General features: G+C 31.5%; 1 protein-coding gene across 1 annotated transcript in view; it reads right to left on the reverse strand.

The window, feature by feature from the left end:
- The window catches only part of LOC107437755 (cytochrome P450 3A8), a 33,646-nt gene extending 5,734 nt beyond the window's left edge, over positions 1-27,912 (reverse strand). The window contains exons 1-12 of the mRNA XM_016049854.4: positions 27,698-27,912; positions 18,984-19,080; positions 17,153-17,205; positions 15,976-16,072; positions 15,247-15,363; positions 12,266-12,354; positions 10,542-10,687; positions 10,339-10,454; positions 8,422-8,527; positions 7,154-7,314; positions 5,061-5,149; positions 1,486-1,629 (exon numbers count right to left, since the gene is read on the reverse strand). Coding sequence (XP_015905340.3) covers positions 1,486-1,629; positions 5,061-5,149; positions 7,154-7,314; positions 8,422-8,527; positions 10,339-10,454; positions 10,542-10,687; positions 12,266-12,354; positions 15,247-15,363; positions 15,976-16,072; positions 17,153-17,205; positions 18,984-19,080; positions 27,698-27,759 — 1,277 coding nt within the window. The 5' untranslated portion in view covers positions 27,760-27,912. The remainder of the gene's footprint in view (positions 1-1,485; positions 1,630-5,060; positions 5,150-7,153; positions 7,315-8,421; positions 8,528-10,338; positions 10,455-10,541; positions 10,688-12,265; positions 12,355-15,246; positions 15,364-15,975; positions 16,073-17,152; positions 17,206-18,983; positions 19,081-27,697) is intronic.

The following is a 27,912-nucleotide window of genomic DNA, read 5'->3' on the forward strand; positions in this document are numbered from 1 at the left end:
CATTTAACACATTTTAAAGAAGGTATTCACGGTTTCCTAAAGTAGTAGATTTTTATATTTCTAATATAACAAATTAACAAATATTTTTTTACACAATGTAAATAAAAATAGATATTAAGGAAAACATATATGCTTCTTCCTGCGATATCGACTATTTTGCCAGGATTTGCTAATAGAATAACGATAGGATTAAAATTAAACACACTTCCTATTACTCTGTTAGAGGGTCAATACTTGAATTCTCGAATGAAATTTAGTTTATTCTTATCATGATTGTTGCTCATTTTAAATTCTCTCATTGTTCTATTCTTAAAATTAAGGCAAATTATCGAAAACTGCAACAGGATATTACAAATGATGAGACAAACAGTTTCACTCAATCTTGTGTCGGATTTGTGCAATTCATTTAGGCTCCCACGAAATGTTCGTAAATATTAGGGGGTCTTTAGACAAAACTTTTTACGAAACCCTGAATGCTCTATAACAAGGCTCCCACTCAATTTTCAAAAAAAAAAAAAAAAATTAAGGACTTTTCAACGACTTTTAAGGACCTGAAATCGAAATTTTCAAGAACCTACGTAGGAAGGGAAAAAATATGTATTCCCATTTCTCCTTTAAGATTTTACTCATTGGAGCTTTTCGAAAACTGCGTTAGAGCAAATTTCTTTATCATTTCATATTTGGTGGCATTATGAATTGCATATATCCGAATTTACCGGATTTTGAATTCAGTGAAGAAGGAAAAAATATCGGAATTGAGGTAAGTCCCTTCCATTTTCTACATATTAGAAAGGAACTTTTTATTTTGACACATTAGCAAATAAAATGAAAAGTTTCAAAAAATCGCACATGCTTTAAAATGATAGCATGCTACACGTGGTTAAAACGAGACTAATAATAGACAAGGTTTCGTTTAATGTTTTCTTGTCAATATTTGAGTTCCCATATCCATCTTGTATTTGTTATACAATCATATGAGAGGGGTAAATAAGGATAAGAGTCTTTTCTAAATTTAGACCAGACAAAAAATTTGATAGACTCAGCTGACCTTAGCTGTTCCAGTTTCATTAATAAAGATAACTGGGAAACGAAGTGAGAGTGATTGAAATTTCTATTTTCATGCTTGTTTTGTAGGAAATATTATTCCGAAAATTACCCGGAAGGACTCTATAGCAGAACTCAAGGGCTTCTTGGAGCCCTAATTTTTTCGGACAAACTTCAAGGACTTTCAAGGTTGTACAAGTACTGTGGGAGCCCTGTATAACATTTTATTGCCCATATGGAAAGGACAACTTTTTTTTGCAGCTTTCCTCCTTCAAATTTAATTCTCCGGACTAATTCTTAATGGCATAATTCTCTGCAAGCATGTTGAGTCGGGAACATGTTCTTCACCTTCTGGAGAACCTTCCAATTTACGAGAAACATGTTGAGTCTTCCCCAGTACCGTGTTAGAGTTTAAAAACAAGCTATTCAAATGAGGATTACCTGTCTGGATCAAATTTCTCAGGATCCGGAAAATACTTAGGATCATGATGCAGGGCGTATATTGGAACTGTGACAATCATATCTTTTTCCAGAATGATGCCAGTGTCACCCAATTCGTATTCAGATTCAACTTTCCGTTCAGTTCTAAAAACAAGAAGAAGATAAAGAATGTTTCAAATTACTATTTGTCAACTTAGAAAGTTCGGAAATTTAAAAAAAAAAGTTGCGATTGCTTCATCACGATCAAACGCTTTTTCTTTTCTGGATTGGACTCCGTTAAACATTTCAGATCATGGGTTGCAAAAACTGTCTCCATTGATGTTTGATTTCATATCCTTGCCTATGTACGTGTTTCACAACAATACTTTTCCTTCTTTCCTTCTTAATTCATATTTATATTAAAATCACCATCAAGACAATCATTGTACGTTAATAATAAAAAGAATTTAAGAAATACTTAAAATTATTATTATGTAAATACAATAAAAATGACTGCTAGTGAACAATAAAAAGAAAAACAGCAGTGATCGCCATAGCAGCGCATGCGCACTGTTTACTATTACTCTCGAACACAGTTGAAAAGTGTGTGGACGCCATTCAATCCAAAACAAGACCCATTTTGTTGATGGGTAATAATAGTTTTGAGGGTTTTCAAATATCTTATGATGTAAAGTTAGGAAGGGCGGGTAAATTTGGTGAAATCTCGTTGTTTACAGTCAAGAGAGGACTTATTTTGATACTCTGGTTTTGCGTCCGCCACTGTAGTTTGTTTTGCTAAATGACAACACAGAATCTGTGGTAAGAATAATATGAAGAATTTTCTGAGAAACAACATGAAAAAAAAAATAGTTTTGTTATTTCTCCTTCTGTTCTATCTTTCTATTCAGAGACAGTAAAATTTTTCATGAACCTCAGTCATTATTTATATTTTTGAAAATGTTTAGAAACAGACGATAAAAATAATCATTTTCATCATTATTGTTTCTATACTTTGTTGTGGTTTTTAAGTGATTATCAGTATTCGTTTTTAAGTAAAGCTTTTAATTCTAGTTCTTTAAAACTTTCATTCTTAGCTCTTTTTAGTTCTGAGAATTATTGATTCATATTTCTACGCATTTATTATTTTTATCGAGCATGCTTCTGATAGAGTTTGTAGAATAGAGCATGAATTTAATTCTCATCCATCTGAGAGGCATCAAAAAGAGCTGAGCATAAAACTTCCTAGAATATTAAGCCTGTTCACACCTCACCTCGTAAACATAACTTAAGCGGAGGGATACACCGGAAGTTTCTTCCGGTTTCAGGAAGCTTGTTATTGTTTACATTCAGTCGAACATCTATAGTAACTTAAAATATCGCCTTCAATAATTAATTAGAATACTTGAGGTCATCTCCTCTAACCAATAAGATTGAGTACGTGAAAATCCGACCATTAGGTCAAAAGTTTTTTCCATCCAGTATTTTATCAATGACACTCTGCTTTCCTGGATATTGCGTGGACCGCTGTTCTTTTTAAGCCGTTTAACCCCTTCCTTCTCGCTTCCATGAAAATGACGGGATCAGATTTCGCCCTCTATTTCTCGCTCCCGTGAAATTTTCGAGCTGCAGTGTTCAGAAGTAACGCGCCAATAAGAACAAAATAATTAATTTCTTTTGCCCAGAAAACATTTTATTTCTCATTTTACACACCAGATGGCAGTGCCAGGATATTTTAAGGCAATTGTAGATAGTTAGTTTATTTCAAACTAGATGTCAGCACTAATCAAATACGTGTATTTGGCAAAATAGACACTTTTATGACCGTTTTCTTGAAACTTAACCGATGGTTAAGGGGTTAAGGAGTCCATAAATTAAATGATCGAAATTCTTTATGGTTAAGCAGAATTCGTTTTCTGACCCGTGGATAAAACTATTTTTTCAGATTATAACTTCTTTACGATATTTCTCTAAAATCACTGAGATTCGAACTTTGATCATTTCATTAGGAACCTGCTCTAAATATTTTCAAGTGGATCGTTATTAAATGTTGTTAACACTTATGTGCACAAAAGAGAAAAACGAAATACCCTAAATAACTTTTGATTTTTTGATCGGATTTTCACGTACTATAAGCCTCAATCTTAAGGGGAGGGACTTCAAATATGCTAATTAGTACAGACGATATTTTGAGTTGCGAAATCAGATACAAAAACGTACATTCTCTGAATAAACATACCTTTTTTTGAAACGGATTCGGTCCTAAAATCAGGGAAATGGAGTCCCAATAGTTTGGTCATAAGGGTGGTCTAAAGGTTGAAACCCGTAATGTTAATTTTACTTTTTGCATACTTCATATCTCAAGAGCTTTTTCAGAGAATTGAAAAACTTTTCCACGCAATTATAAAATTCGTTTGCCCAAAGATAATATCATGCAAAAAATAATTTTTATTAAATATTTATTATTTTATTTAAAAATAGTTTAAAAAGTTTGAATTGTAAAATATAAAAATTTTTTAAATCAGTTTAAATAATGTAGTTTTATGTGGCAAAATGCAAAATTTGAACAAAATCGGTCGAATCGTGTCTGAGAAATCAAATTTTAGAGAAGACCTATATCTAAAATTCGATTTCTCAAAAATTATTTGACCGATTTGGCTCAAATTTTGCCAAGTTACATTATTTAAAGTTATATTTATGTTTCTTAAAAAATTGTTTACCTTACGACTCAAAATCTTGTTGACTCTTATTAAATGAAATAAACGAAAATAATAAGTAATTACCAGGAATTATTTTGTTCTTGGAATTATCTTTGGCTAAACGAATTTTATAATTGTGTGAACATTTTCTTGGATTCGTCTCAAAAGTTTTCAAGCTATGGCAAAATACGCAATAGGAAAAATTAAGGGTAAATTTTAAATTGCTCGCCTGAGCAAACTAGAACTAAACTCAGCGGCACGACAGCCCATAGAGGGCCAAGGTCTACTGTCCCCATCTCAGTTCTCTTGACCTTGGGCTCTGGGGTGCAGGAGCAGATGTTCCGGTCAGGTGGTCAGCCGAACGCGGAACACCCAGTGTTTAGTTCCCAAGCATGCTTGGTACTCATTTATCGACGCACTGATGGGATGAAAGGCTGAGTCAACCTTGCCCGGCCCCAGAATCGAACCAGGGACCTGTGGCACAACAGCACGGAGCGCTACCGCTCAGCTACCGGGCGTCGCCTGAGCAATCTACAGGGACCTTATTTCCCAGATTGCGGCCTGCATTGTGCTCATTTAAATAAAAAACTTTTCGTTTCTTATTTCATAACTTAACCAATAACTTAACCAGAATTTATTTCATAACTTAACCCCTTACAAATTTTTTTGAAAAAAAAAATGCAAAAAATCAACACATTTTTTCATTTTATTAATAAATACAAGGAACTAAAACAAAACATAATACGCAAGCTCTAAGTTGAAATTTAAATTTTTTAAAGCTTAAAAAATATTAAGTTAAAATACCATCTGAACTGATTAATTATATTCTTCGAAGCATTGAGTCCGTGAAAGTCATTTGAGGTAGCATATAAAGTCAAAGTTTTTATTGTAATTACTTACCTAACAGCTGGAGGATATATTCTTAGGGTTTCTGATATGATATTATCCAAATATTTCATCTTGTTCAGAGATTCATAAGTTAAGACACCCTATGATTTATTTAAAAAAATATGTCATTATACAGGCAGAATGTGTTATGACTAATACTTAAGACTACAGTGAACACCCAAAATCGTGGAAATCACTCGAAAATTCTTATTTCGACCATTTTATATTAATTAAATGATGTAAAAAAGCATATTAATTATCATTAAAATCATAAGAATTTGTAAAACATTTGACAATATTAGCGTTATTTTGCTTTTTCATTACAAAAAATTTTTATTGTGAGAGTTTTGTGTAGTGTTTCTCAAAACAAAAATTTTGCAACTAACTGGAAATTGAAGCAGTTGCATGCGCTGTTATTTTGATGATTATTACATGAAACGTTTTTGACACACTCCCTAGATAAATGAGAACAAAAACTTGAAGCAAAAAAATTTCAAAATAAGGTGCCACAACATATTTTATAGTCATTTCAGTGTTCCAAAACGTTCATAGATGGACGATTTTAATTTTTTTTATTTTATTGCCGAAACTTGATTTTTTTTCTCCTCTGTATTGACATTAGTAGAAAAATGTGTAAATTTTTTCCCAACAATTTGAAGAGAAATGTAAAAAGAGTTGAAATTAACGAATAATCTTCAAATTTAAGGGAAAATTTAGAGCAAGGAGCTTATTTAAATTTTAAATTTTTCATGTTATAGCATTTTCTATCTAAATGTAAACAATCCCTGCAAGTTACAGCAATGCAACAGTTTTTAAAAAAAATTTATTAAGAGTTCACTGTAACTTTAAAGGAGCAATTTATATATAAACCATAACAGCTTTCCCTAGCAGTTCAGAACAATACATCCATAGAGCAAAATTAGGAAACTGTGACATTTAAACACTTTTTCAATTTTTAAAAAATGTTGGTGTTAATAATGTAAAGAAGCATTTCCAAGGTTTTTTTCTACATTAAGAATCAGACTTCAAGTAATTTGTTCATCAGAAAGGTTCATCATAATTATTTTTAAAAAAATGATAATACGGGGTGCGACGGAAAAAGTCATGATTGGGAGGCAGACAATTTTTTGTTCGTCATTTATTATACAGTTAAACCCTGTTATAGTAAACCTTCATTGGGACAGAAATTTCGATTCACTATAACCGGGAGTATCCGTACTGTAAACGATTTTAACTAATGTTTCCGAACTGCTCCCTTTTATGACACATTATGAAAATAAATGACCCATAAAAAGAAGCACAAAAATGATTAAACAATATGTAGAAACAAAAATTGTGTTAACTTTTATTTCTTATTACTCTTCGTCTTGCGTACAAAAAATTTAGGGATGGGAGACTGAGATAGAAGAAGTAAACAAGAAAAAATGCTTATTCCACTCAATAGATGGTCTTAAAAATCGGTATACGTAGTTCATGAACAGCCGAAAAGTTTTTCCATCCCAAGTCAAAATTTTTGATGGTTCTTCATTGATGAACCTCCTGATGGTAACCATCAATAATTCCATCATGAACCATTATATTTTCTTTATTGTCACCATCGCCCCAATGTAGGACTGATTTATGATGGTCCAACAACTTGTTTTGATGGTTTAATGTTCATGTTGAAACATCACGATATTCCATCATACTCTCTTAAAAATCAAATGATGGAATGATCATAATCCCAATCTAGGAATTCAGACTGAAATATGATGGTCCAACATAAAAAAAGTTGTTTTGACTCCTGAGAACCCACAAGAATTCCCACTAAACCATCATGGAAACGTATTTATTGTTGGAACCATCAAGGATCATCGTGGATTGTTGGTCCGTGAGAGTCAAACTTCTCTTGATGGTTAACCATCACAGTATTAAAGTAGCATTTTCCCTCACTGGATAGAAGTTTGTTGGCATATCAAAAACCATGAACACGTAATGGAAAATGTTGGATGATGGTGATCATGAAATAATGTTGGACCATCATGAATCGCACTGACACCAACATAAGTCATGAAAATTATTTTTTGATGGAATTTTGACTTAGGATGTGCAAAATAGCAACTCACATCATTGTCTAAGAAGTAGATGATTTCCTGACGGGCCTTCTCTTGCACTTCTTGATGGATGGCCAGTAAATAGGAGGAGAAGGAGAGGGCGGAGGCAGTCGTGTCATAACCAGCCAAAAAGAAAATAATGCATTGCGCAATCACCTCATTCATTGTAAGACCTAGAACAAGAAATGAATATCTGTTGAAATAGAATTCTTTCACTTACCCGCGTTGTGAAAGACAACAGCTCCAAGTAAGTCACTGGAGATTGTCAGTAAGCGAGTGGGTGACCACTTTGATCAGCCTGCGTAGTGACCGGTATCAGTTCTTGTTAAACTGTTCTACCGTAAAGAGCTAGACTTCGCGTGCAGGTCGTCGGGCTACCAAACCAAGGGAGCCATCCCCTCTGTAGAGGAACAAAATGGTATGTCTTCGGATCATCCTCAGGGATGTTTCTCAGACCCTCTCCAATAGCCCATTGTGCAGCTCTAGTGGCATATAAATAAAGTACCTACCTGTTCGATGAACTTTTACCATCTTTCTGCTAACTTCATGTTCTTATCAGATGATCCTATCTATCAGTAAATATAAGTGAGGTCGCCATTGCTATTAACATTTTTTACCGTTTAAAAAGTATTGTAAACTTCAAAATAATCTGACACTAATAATCTGATGGTGAAAAGAAGTAACATCGCCTAATATACAATGATTTCGTTATTAAAGATGTGCGAGGCTGAGATAGGATGCTCTGTAATCTATTTGAAGGAGGACTCTTTAATTTTTAAAGTTCAAATAAGTGTCACTTACATCGAAACAGATCTAAAAGATAAGAGAGATAAATACATTTTCTAACGTATTTCACAGCAAAAATAGAATCAAGCTAAAGGGTTTTCGGGGGGTGGCAAATCATCATGCGCTGCGATCTTCTGGACGACTTTGCAGATTTTTGCAGGGGACGAAAATCTAAATTGTTCTGTGAAGGCATTTAGAACACGTTAAGCAAAATGGTAAAAAGAAAGTTTTGCAACGAAAAAAAAAACTTAGTATTTTCCCTCTGTGATAAAAGCCCCACAATGTTTGCCTACTTTTCGATATCTTTATATGTTTTTATTAGACACTTTTCTGTTCTAGGCGTTAAGCCCACATCATTTGCGAATGCAAAAATTTGTAATGATTCAATCACCCTCTTGTCGTTAAAAAAAAACTTTCTTCTGAGGGAAGGATCGCCTCATTGAATGATGCCTACTTAAAAGCAGTTCTTAAAAGTAGAGACAATTCATATTTACTTTTGTGTGAGTCGTCATTTGTGAAAACATTTTGATAGTTCGGTCCCATATCATCATTTTCTTCTTCTGCAGCATCTATCAGCAACTGAAGGAAATCGTTCCTTTTCTGTAAAAAAACAACATTTCAATTGACACAAAATAATGCATAAAATAAAGTCGTTTTTCTATCCGAATGGTCTGATTTTAAGGATGACAATGAATGAGTATATATGATGCTACAAAGTGAAAACGTACTTTGTTGTTGAGAGATTCTCTAAATATGAGATACTATGGTAAATAATGTTCCCAACCGTTTAGGCAGGCTAAAAGTCCTTCCCAAGAAACACACAATCTAAGATAAATGTTTCTCAAGAGTCGAAGACCTTTACAATAAGTCTGTAGTGTATCTACCACTACAAAATTCCAATTCACTAGAGTATTGGACATGTTAATTCGATTCTATGGTGGGGTACCTTTTCATAGATGAAGGGTCGATCACAGATCTCCAGAAATTGGTGACTCGGACGTGATATGAACATGCCTACCTTGACAGAAACTCCCACTTTGATATAAACACGCCTATTTTGACAGTAACGCCCATTTCGATCTGAACACACATACTACGATGGATAGTACACATTGAACATTTGGCTTGCTACCTGTGACTGCGACATTATCCACCTCCTCACGCTGTTGCTGCTCAGTCTCGAACACGCACACTGAACAACGTATTCACTCGACTGCTAAAGGAAGCACAGGAGCCACCACGACAGTGAACTTAATACAGCTCTCACGACCAGCACTCAAGAAGTACAATGATCTTCTCACAAAACAGCAATGAATCAAGCAGTGGTGTCCGTTCAAATCTCCACCCTCTGAGGTGCTACCATCATTTTTGAAGGGCTACTCAATAAATATTTAGTTAGGTTTCGTAGAAAATGCGAGAGTTTTGTCTTCGCAAATAGATATATGTAATCGAAATCGCAAGAAATTGTGCTCTCAATAGATTTTCGCTACGACGAGTGATGTCTCCGATGAATTGTGTTCGCATTGAATTTGGAATCCCACGAATTGTGCCCGTAACGAATTGCGCTCACGACGAATTGCTCCCACAACGAATGGTCATCGCAACGAATTATGCTTTCGCCGAACTGCCTCCTGATGAATTGTGTGCGACGAATTGTACGCCACATATTGACCAGGGCCCGGCTTAGCTTAATTTGGGCTAGGGGCAAAAACTTCTTTGGGGGCCCCCTCAGTTTCACTAATTCAGTAATGAAGATTTTATGGAGGTATTTAAATTTTTCACCTCATTATACATATATAGCAAGAAAATTGACTACAACCTAAAATAGCTCCCCCCTCCAATGGTTGGATGAAATATCGTCTGTCCATTTTATTGATTTTCTGACAATTTTATGTCTATCATCCTGAATACAGCTTTCTCATTCTTAACTTTGTCGTGTAGCTGCGAAAATTTCATATCCTTGTTAACATTAGGGCGGAATGCAGCTAGATTTTTGCAATGACAATGACTTACTTCAGTCAATCAAAAGCCTTTATTTTTGTAAAACTATCGCATTTTGCGATATGTAAAAATACAGGCTTTTGATTGGCCAAGTGGGTTCATCGTCATTGCGAAAATTTATCTGAATTTCACCCTAGAAAGCCATGGTCGAAATATAGATTGAGTTCATACCATAGATTAACGAAGAAGCTCTCGTAAAACTGACGGATTTTACACTGTACTGATATTTTGTTTAAAAAAAAAGGAAACATAAAATAAACTTTCTATTTGATTGCCGGGCTCCGTCTGATGTGGGGACCCGGGGCAACTGCCCCGTATGCCCCTGCCCTGGTCAGGCTCTGAAATTGACTCGACACCCTACAACTACTACTATAAACATATTCATTTATATAATATGTTCTATTTCTTACCTGTTTTGTCCTTTTCCTTTGTTCTATTATCTGTGTAGTAACGTTGCTGAAAAATCCATTGACGGAGGGATCTGCTAAAGAGATGTTCAACAGTTTCAAAATCTTCGGAGATATCACTATCAAAAAAAAAAAGAAAGAAAAAAAATGAAAGGTTCCATCTAGATCCGAATAAATGATTAAAAAAGAATTGAAAAGAAACATACGAAATAAGATCAATCTCCAGTTGAATTTCGGTGTGAAAGCTCTCCTGGCTGCCTGAACGAATTCGTTTTCCGGATCATTATGTGAATCGATCTTGGTAGAAAAAGCGGAGCTCGCAATCACGTCCATCGTAAATGCACCAAAAAACCTAAAAGAGAATCCAACAACAGAGAAATAGAATACAATTTCTTCATGACATCATCCCCTCATACCGTTCATGGCCAAATTATTCGACGCACTATAAGATTCTATGTGAAATCTTAATTATCAGGTGATACTATTACAGTTTTGTTGTTTTTACGCGTCTGTTTGCACTTGTTTACGTTACTGTATCAATGGGTTAAATGAGACGATATATCATATAAATTTGACGATAGGATAAATCAGACGATATATTACATAAATATAGAATGTTTATTGCACCAGGTATTATATTAATCTATTGTAATAATTAGATCATATAATTAGATGCACTATAAGATTATATGTGAAATCTTAATTATCACGTGATACTATACAGCTTTATTGTTTTTACGAGACTGTTTGCACTTGTTTACGTTACTGTATCAATGGGTTAAATGAGACGATATATCATATAAATTTGACGATAGGATAAATCAGACGATATATTACATAAATATAGAATGTTTATTGCACCAGGTATTATATTAATCTATTGTAATAATTAGATCATATAATTAGATGCACTATAAGATTATATGTGAAATCTTAATTATCACGTGATACTATACAGCTTTATTGTTTTTACGAGACTGTTTGCACTTGTTTACGTTACTGTATCAATGGGTTAAATGAGACGATATATCATATAAATTTGACGATAGGATAAATCAGACGATATATTACATAAATATAGAATGTTTATTGCACCAGGTATTATATTAATCTATTGTAATAATTAGATCAAATAATTAGATGCACTATAATATTCTACGTGAAATCTTAATTATCACGTGATACTATACAGCTTTATTGTTCTTACGAGACTGTTTGCACTTGTTTACGTTACTGTATCAATGGGTTAAATGAGACGATATATCATATAAATTTGACGATAGGATAAATCAGACGATATATTACATAAATATAGAATGTTTATTGCACCAGGTATTATATTAATCTATTGTAATAATTAGATCATATAATTAGATGCACTATAAGATTATATGTGAAATCTTAATTATCACGTGATACTATACAGCTTTATTGTTTTTACGAGACTGTTTGCACTTGTTTACGTTACTGTATCGATGGGTTAAATGAGACCTTATATAATATAAATTTGACGGTTGGATAAATCAGACGATATATTACATAAATATAGAATATTTATTGCACCAGGTATTATATTAATCTATTGTAATAATTAGATCAAATAATTAGACCCACTGCAGTTTTTTAATAATGACATGTTTTGCACGTGTTTATTGGCAATATTTTTATATTTAAACATACATGTAATGGGTTATTATTCAGGGGAATTTTTATATACTTCCTATTTGTTTTTATGTTTAGCGTATTGCATTACAATATTAAACCCTTGATACACGAACGTAAACAAGTGCAAACAGTCACATAAATACAATAAAGCTGTATAGAGTATCACCTGATAATTAAGATTTTACATAGAATCTGAAAGTGCTTCTAATAATATGGCCAGGGACTGTATAAGAAGCGGAAAATCCAACAAAGAAAGAATGCATACCTTTTTGCATTGACGGGTTCATTCTTTTGAGCAGCAATTCTGAAGTTTTGAATCAAAGTCTTTGAACAGTCTTTAAAAATGCTCATCACCTAAACGTCACATCATAAAGTTTAAAAAATATAATAAATCACAATTCGCATTTATAATCTTTTTGTCCCATTTGAATTGATTATTTTTGTACCCCGTTTCAGGGATTGTTGTTTGCGGTGACCTCCCATTCAGGTGACCTAGGTTCGAACTGGCTTCTAAACGAATTTTGTTCTTCACTCGCACAGACATATCATAATTGGATCAAGGTTTCCGTTGCCATCTGTGGTTTCTCTTTCCGTGTAACGTTTGTAAGTTTCTTCAAAAATTCGGCATTGAACATTCATAGTCGCATATCGGAAAACGGGTCGACAGTTCTACGTTGGTTAAAAAATAAAAACATAAAATAACTGTTGTTTGAAATAGTAAATTGGATGCATTCTATTTTCAAATATTTCTAAAGAAGTCACTCTCTCTAATAACCCTAGATACAATTATTATCATGCATTTCATTATATCGAATTTTTATAGAAATAATTATAATAATAATAATAATAAAAACGAAAAACTTAGCTCAAAGCAAAGGATAATGTAAAAATATTGAGGTTTTTAGCACGATTGTAATTTACAAATCAAACTATTTTTTAAAAACATGCCTTCATTGCAAAAAAAAAAAAAAGAAATGGAAAAAAAAAACAGTCGATCAAAGATGTGGCCCAGGAATATATCAAAGAGCTTTTTAAATAAATCGGAAAAATGTTTTGTTACGAAAATATGTACAGGGGCCACCGAAACTGTTCGTACAATGGAATATCTGTAAGCTGCATATAGTTTGTTCAAAATAAGAACTCCCCCAGACGTTCGTCTGGACCAGTGGCGGTGACCATGGTAACGAGGTATGACTATTTCAAGTAGGGGTACGAGGTCACTGTTTTGGAGTGGTTTCCGCTCGGGTCGGTGAGAGAAAGGAAATTTCTGCGGTCTATTGTGTTAGTCCCAGAGTGAAGCTATCCTCTCTAAAATGCGCCTTTCTTGTTTCCATAGCACCAGACCACCTCAGACTTTGTGGCGGGCGGAGTTCTTACAGTAGACAAACTATAGTGTAGGTATCTCGATCCTGATTGGTTGTTAGAACGTGGCAATTGTTTATGTTAACAACTGTTTTTTTCAATCTATTTCTCCTAAGCTAACCCCGTCAAATATCAATTCTCTTAAGTGACACTTTCTAAATTCTTTCAGAAAGATTCTTTCTCAAAGATTTCTATTCTTTCACTATGTATGTATTTACGCAAAGATTTCACACAAAGACAGGCACTATTCCGTGTGAAAGATAAACAAACTAATGATGCATCGAAGGTATACAAAACAAAAATATGTCACGGTTGCGATAAAATACATAGACATATAATAAATATAAGTAAAAGAAGTAGACAAGACTGAATTATATTTCAGCTAATTCGATGTGTGATACAGCTTTGTATTTAATGGACTTATCGTTAATGAACATTCTAAATCATGTAAAGAACTCTACTTTAATGCGCCATTTTGCTGATAAAGATTAGCTGTCGCTAACGTCATAGGTCACATGTGTTTAAAGGTCTTCTTCATGAAGTGTAAGTACCCAATTACTATAGATATTAATATTACGATATATATAAATTTAGGATAAATATTAATACTATACAATAATTAAAATGAGTATTTCAGAATGGGTATTAAATAGTAATAACTATAATGTATTCTTAACAAAACTGTATGAAGTATTTTAAAAAACATAGTTAAACTTTATTTTCAAGAAATCAATAATAAAAAAGCAATAAAAATTTTATATCGCAAAAGTCATCGTACGTCGAAATATTTTTGGATAAATTCCTTATTAAAATTATCGTCTGTTACTTTTATTTAAATTACTTGCTTTTTTTAAAAATTTATTCATTGTTTTTTCCGATTAACAAATGTTTGCTAGCTAGCTGCGTGTTATTTTCCTTATTATTTAATAAATAGCGTAGAACAACATTTGATTATTACACTCCAGTGGTAAATGAACAATTTTCTTATTCTGATGTGTGATCAAAGAAGAAATTAAAATTTGTAAAAAAACTCACGTTTCAGGTACTACAAAAGGTTTTGCAAGGTTTTGCAATTTTATTTTATTTTATTTTATTACCGTAGTTGAAGAGTCAACTCATATTGGGGTTACGACTGTAGCCTTGTAATTTTGAACCCAATTCAGAAGACATGGGGACTCCTGGATCAAGTATTGGGAGAAATTTGCCTTCCTTGCAGGAATTTTTGTTGAAACTAAACGACATTTGCGTTTAATGGAGAAGAGAACCACGAAAACTCCCATGGTTATCCTAACGGCAAGCGGACTTTAACGCATGATCCGTGTACCACTGAGGATATTGTACGTCAGCGCTGTGGTGGGTGCTAGACTGATGCAGAATTCATATCGACCAGCCATCGCTGGGATTCGAATCCGGTTCACCTCATTGGAAGGCTAACGCTCTATCCCCTGAGCCATCCCGGCTCCCAGCTGATCGTTTTATAACAGTCGTTGAACAGCCACACCCAATTGTTGGGTTTAAGACTACTAACGTTCAACTCCGTAGCCTTGTAATTTTGTTCCCAATCCAGAAGACAAGGGAACTCTTAGACCAATATTGTAGTTTTCAATTACTTACTCAAAACTATGAATCCCATAATTGTTCGATATTTCGATTTAAAAAAAAATAAGAGAAAAAAAATTTAGACGATTTTAGCAAAGAAAAGTATCTATAAGAGTATTTCTTCTAATAATAAAAAACGACCCCTTTATTTTGAAAGGTTTAAGTGCTGTCGATTTTTATAATTTTGCTTTAAAAAAAAAGAAAAGAAACTAGAATTCTGTAATAGCTTGTCAAAACCAATGCATAAAAAATGTTGAGATTGACTATATTTTTAAAATGACTCACCCTTTTTAGCTTTCCAGTAGAGAATGTTGGGGATATGATGCTTCGAACTTTCTTCCATTCATCTCCTTCGAGAATTGAGATCATTTTATCCGATATTTTATCACCCGATTTAAACGGCTTGAGAAAAAAAAATTAACATCATTAGAAACTCGAAATAAAAATTTTTTAAACATAAATTTATAACAAAAATCCTTCAAAAATTAATATTATTTAGAATCAGATCATTTGTATCACGAAAAGTTCAACTTGAAAGAAACTGTTTAGTGTTTTAAGTAAAAGAAAAAACGAGGCAATATGCTTTTGTTTATCATATTTAATTGTTTGATTGTTGATAAAGTTTTTGATTATTTGTTTTAATTTTTTGCGGTTTAATTTTATAATTAAAACTTAATTTTTTAAAGCTTTTAACTATTATTTGGCGGCCATCTACAAATTGACATAAGTTCTAATATGAAATGTTAAAAATATTGAGACATGAAAATATTAATGGAACAGAAAAATATAGCACCAAATATAGTGTTGGAACAGCTGTTTTTATTATAAACATTTTGTATTATTTTGCGAAATGTGAAATAGGCAGAGATTACTTATAGCTTTGTTACAGCATTGTGAATGCCCCCTTTATCTTATTTATTTATTTATTTTTTTCATTGTGATTTGCTTTTCGAAAAAAGGTTATAGGAGAGGCTTTGTGAATGAGCATTTCAGTCAAAACAAAATGAAACTTACTCTTCGGTTGACGAAGTGTACAAAGTCTTTGACGAAAATGTCCCGCAATAGTTGAGGATCGGCGATTGAAATGAGAGGCCGATTTGCCTCATAATGTCTGAAAAATAATATCATTGAAGGTTTACTAAAAACAATATATGAAAAATCATTGAATATTACCATTTTTTGAGCGATTTTTTGAAATAAAGTTATATGCATATCAAAAAAAATGAAACACTAAACTATGAAAAGAACTCTCCTCATCTGACGAAGACTACAGTCCCTGGCCATATTATTCGATGTAAAATCTTAATTATCAGGTCATACTATACAGCTTTATTGCTCTTATGTGACTGTTTGCACTTCTTTACGTTAGTCTATCAGTTGGTTAAAAGAGACGATATATAATATAAATTAGACGAATGGATAAATGAGACGATATTATAGAATATTTATTACACCTGGTATTATAATGGTATATTATAATAATGAGACCAAATGATGAGACGCACTTGTAGTGTTTTGATAATGACATGTTTTGCACGAGTTTATAGGCAATACTTTTATAATTAAACATACAAGTAATGGGTTTTTATTCAAGAGATTTTTTAAATACTTCCTATTTGTATTTATATTTAACGTATTGCATTACAATATTAACCCATTGATACGTGTATTTGCCACCCGATTTATTATTTGTGTTTAAAAGAAGAATTGTCATGTGGAGACCTGTCATTTCAAAATGTAAGAATTGTCATTTGAAAAAAAAAATCGTTCTAAAACACCTTCTTACGTTGTTAGCACTATAATACCGACATCTAAATTTAAACCTAAATGATAATTTGTGAAATGTACTTATTCTCGAACAATATGCTAACACTAACGTATGATGCTGCACAGTAATAAGCAAGTAAAAAAGGTCGAAATCAGAAATGCCAAAAAAAAGTATTTCAAAATCTAGCAACCATGTCACCTTTTTTTTAAACAATATACCTCTAAATAATTAAAGCAAATTTTCACTTCAAATTCAACAGAGTTACTTAATATCATAAATATCAAATGAAATACAGCACTCAGAAATTATATATTTCTTTTTATTTAAAACAATATTAATGTGTTTAATAACATGGCCAGGTAGTAGAAAGAAATCAATTGCTTCGTAATGAAGAGAATGTGAATAACGAAAAAAAGATTTTACCCATAAACAGAACCCAGGGCAAAATGTCTCTTCAATTCCAATTCCATTATAGGCTAAAAATAAAAAATAGAATTTATTCACCATGATAATTTTTAATTAGAAATTAAATAACTAATTGATAAAAAATTGAATAAACGCCAAATAAAGGTAATACGTGAAATGAAAATTGAAATAAATATGTTACTGCGTTGACTTCCACTGCTGAATGTTGACAATCACATAGTCGCTTTGGTCCGAAATATATTCTAGGTCTAGTGATATCAGTGCTTTTTTTAAGGTTCAGAGACCCGGTATACCCTACACTGATTTAGGAGTTATTTTTTGCTTGATTTAGGAATTACTAGGACACGTAATCGTACAGTTCAATACAGCTTCATTTCCAGATAAAATTTCCTACAAGTATCGGAAGAACTTAGGGCATAAATTACGTTTTTATAGTTAAAAAACTCGTTATTTAATAATAAATCACCATTTTGTTATAAAAAATACATAAAAATATCACATACCCTTAACAGAAGCTACATTAATAATTTTTCGAAAATTAATCGTAAAGTAGATACCCCCACTTCCTGTCAAGATTTTACATAAATCATTCAACAATCGAAAAGTAAACCCAATTTTTTTAGGAACATTTTATCAAACTTTGTCTTAAGACAATTCAAAAATAATGTAGGAAAGTTTTTATGGATGTAGGGGCATAATATGTGTCCTTCGAACTGTACTGAAGGGATTTAATCTTAAATTATGTCAACCTTCATCTATCAAAATGTACCTCAAAATATAATCGAGTTAACATGTGTTATATACTAGTGATTCGGTATTTAATATTTGTAGTGGTAGTTACGCCACAATACTTTTTCAAATAGTGAAATATTTGTTTTATAAAAAATCTATACATATATTTCTCTTACAAGGCGACAATAAAAAGCCTCATTACAACTACAACGGCAACGCTATAAAATCGACCAATGATTGCCGCTAAGAATGTCACATGCCAAATCTAGCTGAGATGGCTCAACATATAGCGCTTTTAAAAACGGAAACTGAAGTAACCAGAGAGAGCATAACACAGCCAACATTCTGATCTTTTATGCCTATGCCAATAGTCCCAGCCTCATACCGTGAATTACGGATGAAGGAGTGACTCTGGTCCACCACCTATTAAAAGTCAAGATCTATGTAGGGCGTATTTTTTCATAGATGAAGGTTGACATTGTTGATATCTACTCTCCACACACTGATGACCTTCAGACGTGATGTGAACATGCCTATCTCGACAGTAGCGCCCACTTCGAATTTAAAACACGCATACTTCGATGTATGATTCACATTATGAACAACTGACTTGCTACCTGTGACTGCGACATTATCCACCTCCTTGCGCTGTTGCTACTCAATCACGATCACACACAACGAGCACAGTATACTCTCGACTGCTAGAGACAACACAAGAGCGTGAACCTAATACAGCTCTCATGATCAGCACTCAAAAGTGCGGTGATCTTAATACAGTTCTCCCGGCTTCTCACAAAACAGCAATGAATCAGCTATCCGTTCATCGAATTCTATCACAGCTATAATTCTGGTGGGGGAGTACTGTAGTGTGCTTACCACTACAGCAATACAATTCCAACTCACTAGTATATAAGGTATGCTCTGTGTTGGGGTACCTTTTAATCGATGAAGGTTGATATTGTCGATGCGACTCTACCCACAGTTTCATGCGGAACAAAAATAGTTGATTTTGAAGTCGCCAAAAATGTTTTTCTTCAAGAAAAATTCTACGAAATATTTTATTTGAATCGTGTATAAAAAAGTATAAATGTCTTACTGTAATCATGTTTTCGTAAAGAGATCCAATAAAAGGAATTGGCTTGACATACGGAATTTTTCTCTGCTTCCAATACGACTGTTTTCTCATAGAATACCTAAAATGCACAAAATAATTTTAATTATATACACAGCCCCCTGGTCGAATTATTGGACGCACTCTAAGATTCTATGTAAAATCTTACTTATCAGGTGATACTATACAGCTTTATTGCTTTTATGTGACAACCGGTTTTTCACTTGTTTACACAGAAAATCATCAGCGGCCATGTCATATGATTATGCGGCATGCAAAAGATCCCTGGAGTGCCTTATTGGCTCTTGGCATTTCCGGCAAAAGTAAATTCCTAGTGCACTTTAGCATCCAAATAGAGTCTCGGTGCTGCCATCTAGTGTGTCAGAAACTAGACGTCTAAATTAACATGACTAACGGTATCACACCCATTGTGGTGGTCCTGAAAGAGTGGATACCACCTCAAGAGAAAACACTAGGTCTGCTCATCGGCAAGATCGATTGTGCAGCTCATTGGAAAAAACCGTTCAACTATCAATGGGTTAAATGAGATGATAGATAATATAAATTTGACGGTTGGATAAATTAGACGATATATTATATCAACATAGAATATTTATTACATCAAGCATTATATTAGTATATTATAATAATTAGATCAAATTAATAGACGCACTGTCGTGTTTTAACAATGACATGATTTACACGAGTCAATACTTTTAACATACATGTAATGGGTGTTTATTCAAGATATTTTTTATAGACTTCCTATTTGTATTTATTTTCAGCGTATTGCATAATGTTGACCCATTGATAGAGAAACGTAAACAAATGCAAACTGGTTTCATCCAAGTAGAAACAATACAGCTGTATTAGTATCACCTGATAATTATAATTTTACATAGAATCTTACAGTTAGTCTAATAATATGGCGAGGGAGTGTAAACATTGAAAAAAGAATCTTCTTTTTTTTAATATTACCTTGTCTTGAAAGTAAATTTATTCAAGATAGACCGAATTGCTCTGTTATGCTGTTTAGAATAGTACTGATATAAAGGTAGTGTGAGTATAATTTAAAACTTTAAATGCCAGCATCTCAGAAACATGTTTTTAAAAGTAGGTGGAAAAAAATTCTGTTTTTATGCACCGGATTTATCTCTTTTTTTTTCTATCTAATATTCGTTCATCAATATTTAATCTAGTATTTAATCTTTCTGTTGTTCTTGACAATTTAATTTAGATTTTTCCAAATCGATCAAAAATCAACTTTTAGAGGGGAAGAATCATTCACCTTAAAGTTTGCTAAAGAAGTTACTAATTTTTATTATTAATGATAACACTCTCTTGAAATATTAAGTGTTAAAAATTGAAATGATTAATTTTTAATAATTCTTCTTGAATCGCAATTTTAAAACACTTTCGTATAGAAACTGGGAAGAATCGATGTTTTTTTCTTCTTTTTTTCTTCTTAAAACAAATTTTCATGATACAGTCAAACCCCGCTATAGTGAACCTTCAAGGGGCCGAAATTTCGGTTCACTATATCCGTTACGCAGGCAATTTCACTAATAGTTCCCAAACTGCTCCCTTTTATTACATTATATTCATATAAATGACTGAAAAATATTATGTAGTAGCAAAAAATGTGTTATTTTTCATCCCTCTTCGTCTTGCGTACAAATAAAAATTAGTAATCTTTAGTTGATGAGCAATTCTCAACATCAGATATGGAAACACTTCCCGACTCCCAGATAATTTTTCCCGAATTTCTGTTATTCCGGTTTTTAAACCTGTCTAACCTGTCATTCGAGCACATAAAAGTAGTTTCTATAGATGGTTTTAAAAATCGGTATATCTATTTATTTTGAAGTAGAAATTTCAAAATTATTACAAAGAAAATAGGGGGGAAATCAGTGTAAGATAGAAAAAAGTTCATTATATCCAACTTCCTCACTTTTTTGGTTCACTATATCCACTAATAATGACATTATACGTGTATAGCAAGGCACAGGACCGAGCATTTCGTTCACTATATCCGGGAGTTCACTATAAGCCGTGTTCACTATAGCGGGGTTTGACTGTATTATTAAACGATAAAATTATATTCGGTGTTATCCATTTTTACGATAAAATTATTTGCTAGGGTTTGTATGCACATTTTATGCATTTAATCACATTTATATATTTATTACACATTTATATATTTATTACACATTTATATATTTAAAATACATTCCTTCAAATTTGTTTCAATTAACGTTTTATAGTTTTACGAAATGCATTATTTTAATGCTTGACAGCATGTCGTTATAAAGAACTATCAATTTCCCTCATTGATTTCAAATTCAATACTGGATAAAAAATTTTGAAAACATATCTCGCGTTTAAAAAATAATAATAACTTCTTTAAAAAATAATAATTTCTCTAACATTTCATATCTGCTTAAAGAAATTATGCATTAATTTTAAAATAATTATTATAAAATAACTACAGTCCTTGGCCATATCATTGAACACACTACAGGATTCTATGTAGAATCATAATAATCAGGTGATACTATACAGCATTATTGTTTTTACGGTACTGAAACCGGTTTGTACTTGTTTACGTTCATGTATTAATTGGTTAAATTAGACGATAGATAATATAAATTTGACAATAGGATAAATTAGAATATATATTGTATAAACATAGAATATTTATTATATCAAACATTATATTGGTATATTGTAATAAATAGACCAAATTACAAGACGCACTGTATTTTTTTAATAATTACTTGCTTTGCACGAGCTTATAATCAATAAATTAAATTATACTCAGTGGCGCGACAGCCCATAGAGGGTCAAGGCCTACTGTGACCATCTCAGTTTTCTTGACCTGGGGTTCAGGAGCAGATGTTCCAGTCCGTTTTTTGTTTTTCTTTTTATACTTCTTTCTTTATTTTGTTATTATGTGTTATTAACTTGTATCATATTTAATCTTTGTATTCTTTAAAAATATTGTGACTTTGTACAGATCTAAATTCTTAATAAATTCTTGCTGACTGGGCTCGTTCCTAGGCTGGAGTGGAGCCGGACCAGTAGCCAAGCTTTGGGCTATATGGTAAAGGGTCCATAATGACCTAGGTCAGGGGTCGGCAACCTTTTGAAATGAAAGAGCCAAAAGTTACAATTTTACAAAATTTCCCGCTTTTAAAGAGCCACTGAAAATTTTTGATTTAATACTATAATATTTTTTTATGTATATATGATTTTTAATTAAAAAAAACGGTTTTGAATACAGAATAATATTTATTCTTTATTTTTAAAATACGCCAATAATTTTTTTAAAATTTAGTTTTTATTTAATTTTTAATTTTTTTAACTTATTTCTTTTTTTTGGGGGGGGGGGATAAGAATATTTGGGTCATTAAAATTGGATGAAAATTGCAAATTTTCTTACTAATTCTTGTCAAATTTTCAACAGAAAACGCGATTTTTTTTTTATTAAATGTGCAACGAAACACAATCTTATCAGACAGATTTTATAATAATTCATTTTAATTTTTCATAGCAATTCCGTAATAATATTCAGTTATATTATATCAGAATTTTTTTCACAATTTTCCTTTTTTAAGAAATATGTACCGTCTATTCTTGTTATTGTTAAAAACAATTTTTAAGCACTTAATTATTAAACATTTAAATAAATTTTGCATTTTTTTTTCAAGGCAAACGCTAAATCGACTTATGATGAAGTGCTAGAAACGATGGTCACGTACTTTTTCTATTTATTGTAATTTCTGTTTCTATTTATTGTAAACATTTATAGAGCCTCGAGCTTTCCAACTCAAATAATTTAAAATTTTTAAAAAAAAATTTATTCAGTAAAATTCACTGAAAGTAACGATCTTCTATTATTTTAAATATCTTTTATACGCAAAATTACGACATTAATGTATTTGATTGCTAAATTTAATAATATGCAGGTAATTCGGAGTGACCGCTCCTAATATGCATTTAAAGAAATTTTGTTTCAAGTGAACGCGAAAACGAACGGATAGAGGTCACACGTTAGAATTTTAACAATCGAAATAAACAAATCACTGTTGAGGAAGGCGAGTGTAAAAAGGCGATTAGCGATTTTTTACCAAATTAAATAACTTTATAAATTAAAAACTTCAACATTCACCAGGTAATTAAACAATCCTGTTATTATTACTATTATTATAAAGATTATATCAATATATTGCATTAGATATTTTTTAATTTTATATGCTTGTTTTTTCCCTTTTAAATTTTAATTTACTACATCCGCTGAAGTAGATTTTTATCTTTATTTTTGACAAGGTTTATAAAAATTTATATTAAGGGTGGTCTTTTCATAACATCATGTTTTACATGATAATAACATGTGATACACATCAAAGGCCTTAAAAAATGTAGATGAAAATTAAATTAGTACTTATTCATTAAACTGAAAAATTATCAGACATCAATTATGACTCGTGCATTTTTTTTAAACTCTTCATCTAAGTAGGATTCTTTCTGATGCATTTCAAATATTATATGCGTATTTATTTAATTTTAGTAATTTGATTTGCGAATAATTATTTTTAATGCTTATTTATTACTAAAATTTTATTTTTCATTTTCATTTAATAATTTTATTTATTTTTATTATTCATTTTATAATTTACATTGTTATTAATATAAGAGCTGTGACTAAAATCTTGAATGGGGATACAGAAATAGTTCTTTTTTTTCTGGGGTTAGTTTTGGAAGCACAGATAAATTTTTTCACGCATTCTTGCCTTAAATTTGTAAAATGCTAAATTTTTTATCCGAATATTTCTTTATATAAAAATAATACTATATAAATAATAAATAAAACTTTAGTAAAAATTTAACTATGTATTCAAACATTGCAGCGTGATAAATCATATATAAATATTTTTAAAATTTGATGATTTGTAAATAATGCTTTACCGAAGAATGTTTAAGACTTTTTTAAAAATATTAAAAAAAAAAATATCCTTAAATCGCAAAAAAAATTTTTTTTCTAGTTAAGGTGGTTAAAGTACAATTTTGTTAATTATTTATTTTGTTAATTATCGTGCCTTTTAATACAAAACTGTGAATTGAGTTTTTACATAATTACAAAAATATTAAGTTTCTTTTTACTAATAATTAACTAAAACAAATGGAAAATTGCTAACTTAAATCTAAAATATAAATAAAAAACATTAAATACATACGAAATACATCAACATAGTAACAAAAAAAAATGGAAAAAAAATTATTTAAAAAAAACTGCAGCTTTTCTATTTTTAAACACATTACATTTTTAATAAAATAAGCATTAGTATAGTTTTGTTCATAAAGGATTGCAGTTTGAACTTATTATAAAAACAACTGCTACGAACAAATATAGAATTTGATTTTTGAAATTTAAATTAAATAAGATCTGTAAAAAATAATCTCAACTGAAAAAATTAAATTTAAAAATAAATTACTATTTTAAACACAAAATTAAAAAGCTTAGTAAATAACTATTTAAAAAAAAGGAAAAAGAATTCCTATATTTAGAATTCAAATGTGATTTATCTGTTTCCATCTCAAGCTCCTACTGATGAATATAAATAACGTAAAAAATTTTTAATTGCTCTTTTTTCTTTCTTTTAATCATTTTACAGTGGAAAAGAGATTAAAATTTTTTATCTACTTCATAAGAATCAATTTTTACCCATATATATTTTTTAAAAAAAATATTTTTCTTCTTTTTTGAAAAAAGTCTTATACCTAAATTTTGAAGCAATAATTGAGGAATTAATTTAATAAGAAAATAACAACATATTTAATGAAATTTAATTTTACCTTAATATTTAAACAATAAGACAGCAAATAGTAAATATTCATAAAAAATTTATACATACATTCAATAATAATATTAATTTATAAGATATGCTTTGAGTAACTAATTACTTGTAAACTGGTACTGGACAGTTAAAGACAGGTCAGTAAAAGTAACTGGGGAGGTGAGTGAAAAGAAACTGGACAGTCATATAGAGAAAACCACAGCTGTATGTGCATTGAGCCCTTTCCTTCCCTTTCTTAACGACATGGACAAAGATATTGTCTTTATTCTTAGAAAGAGCAAGAGAAAACGTGAGAGAAAGGCATTTCTAGATAAATACTTTTAAAGCACCCTGGATTTTTCAAGTTGACAGAAATTTCCGGGGTTTCGTCTGCTGTTTCACAAGATCAGAGTCGCAGGCATCATCCTTTTTTTGTGCCTTTTCATGGTGTCGGTAACGGGATGCTCAAACAGACAACAGACTTGCCACTTTTCCGGGTGAATACTCGGAATCGAGTCGAAATGAGACACCCCTCTAACCGGGCTTAACGACAGGCCTGAGGGTAGCGGTTTGTAATTAACGATTATAAGAATAGAAAGCTCTTGAGAAATTAGGTACTTAAAAATATTTTTTCTTATTTTTAAGGGCCTTGGTAACAATTTATTAATTTTTTCGTATGGAACTGGAGAGCCGCAACTTTACATCAAAAGAGCCACCTGTGGCTCGCGAGCCACAGGTTGCCGACCACTGACCTAGGTACATGTCCAAAGCTTGGAGCAAAGCAAAGTCAGGTGGTCAGCCGAACGCAGAACCCCCAGTGTTTAGTTACCAAGCATGCTCGACCCACTGAAGGGATGAAAGGCTGGTTTATAATGAATACTTTTATATTTAAACACACATGTAATGGGTTTATATTCGGAAGGTTTTTCATATATTTCTAATTTGTATTTATTTTTAACGCATTGCATTACAATGTTAACCCATTAATGCAGGAGCTTAAACAAATGCAAACCGGTTTCATTCGAATAAAAACAATACAGCTGTATAGTATAACCTGATAATTAAGATTTTATATAGAATCCTATAGTGTGTCTGATAATATGATCAGGGAATGTGAAGAACTGGATTCTTCAACTGCATATCGAGTGAAAGTAAAAGCGGCGTGTGCATAATGGTGATAATAAATATCTAATACAATCATAATTCTTACTGAGGACAGTCAAAGATAGAGTTCAGAAAAGTGATGATATACCATTAACATTAATCCATAAAAAAAGAGCAAAAAAAAAATCAAATTTTATTTAAGTATTGCATTTTCAAAAATATATATCCATTTTTTTTTTAAATAAAAATGATAGCGAAAATTATTCTGTGGTAAAAAAAAAATAATGATTTCAATCAAATCAATTTCTGTTAGATGAAAAGAATTACCATTTGTCATGTTTTAAAATCATTTAATCGTTCCCCTGATTTTCCCGAGTATACTCGGGCATAGCAGAATTCGTCAATACGTTTTGTTTTTATCACGTTTTCATTCGACCGGAAGCAAAACAAAAAATAATAATTAACTGCTGTGATTTGAAGTTTTGCTAATTAGGGGACTGAAGACGTGTTTTGTATAATTGTGTATACCAGTGGTTTCCAACTGGCGGCCAGGGGGCCGCATCCAGCCCGCGAAGCCTCTTTTTGTGGCCAGCGAACTAAAATATATTAGTTGTCATTTTTTTGTGGACAATTTTCGTAAAAAAATCTATATGGGTTTAAAATACTTGACTCGTTAATAAAAACCCAATTTCTTCGTTTTCGTGAAATTTATCATACGAACGGTACAAAAAAAAATTATTTCTCAGGTCTTGCATCCAGGAAAATATTTATTCAAATACTAAAATAATCGTGTATATTACTCTTTTTTATATCATTTTCTTGTATTTTGAGCATATAATTAAGCATGTGTATATCAGAAATTTTCTCGAAGACATTCTCCGATTTAACTTTTTGAAACCACTCATTTTGGACGAAAATATTGACACACACATTTGTAAACTTTAAATTTAAAAAGTAAATATCTATTCTCTGGTGGTTGCAGCTGACACACCTCAATTTTGTCATTGACCATTTTGTGTGCCACTATGTAAGTTTTAATATCAACCTTTTTAAAGTTTTATATCTTGACAATTAGATATCTGTTGCACATTAATTGTTTAATACATGGGTGCACATTAAAGTTATTGTAACCCGAATTTTTTAATATGCAGTAAAATATTTTTAAAAATCTACTTATTTTAATTTGAAATTCAATGCTTTTGTTTTGAACAAGTTGGAAAAAATCTGACAGTAATATTTAATGTTCCTTCAAACATAAAAGAGTCCTACATGAAATTTTTATAAAGTTGCCGCCCGCCATTTGATTTGTGTTTTTATTTGTGGCCCTCGGATTCATGTAAGTTGGAAATCCCTGATATATATCATGGTTAATGAACTTACATAGAAAAAAAAAAGACTTTAAAAAATGGCTTTCGCGAATGAAAGTAATGCAGTTGATTTTTCAGATTATGAAAATGTGAACCTAAACAAAGACTAATATTTAACTTTTTTCATTTACCAGAGATAATTTCGAATAGTAAACAGATGGTAAATTAAATATATTTTGCACGTAAAAAAAAAAATTTAAATTTCAACTTAGAACTTTGTGTATTATGTTTTGTTTTAGTTCCTTGTATTTATTAATGAAATAAAAAAAATATGTTGATTTTTGCATTTTTTCCCCTTCAAAATAAATGGTAAGGGAAGAAGATAAGCGGTTAAGTGATGATTAAATTTGTTTGATGAATGATGTGAAATAAGAAAGATACAAATGCTTACCATAATGCCAGCAATAAAGTAAATATCCCAATTACAAATGTGACAAAGAGATGCTCCGACATACTTTGCGACTCTCCCTGCACAAAAAATCTTTTCGAATTCGCTCGTTCGAAAGGGGTTCAGCAGCCGCCGCCACATTTAAGAAGCACCACAAGTGATTTTTCACCCATCCATAAATATTGTTTCCTCTTCTCTTTCAAAGGGGGTTTAACCAC

This window comes from Parasteatoda tepidariorum, chromosome 10 (genome assembly GCF_982258835.1).
Source record: "Parasteatoda tepidariorum strain Cologne lab strain chromosome 10, Ptep-v5.0, whole genome shotgun sequence".
In the NCBI taxonomy this organism is placed as follows: domain Eukaryota; kingdom Metazoa; phylum Arthropoda; class Arachnida; order Araneae; family Theridiidae; genus Parasteatoda; species Parasteatoda tepidariorum.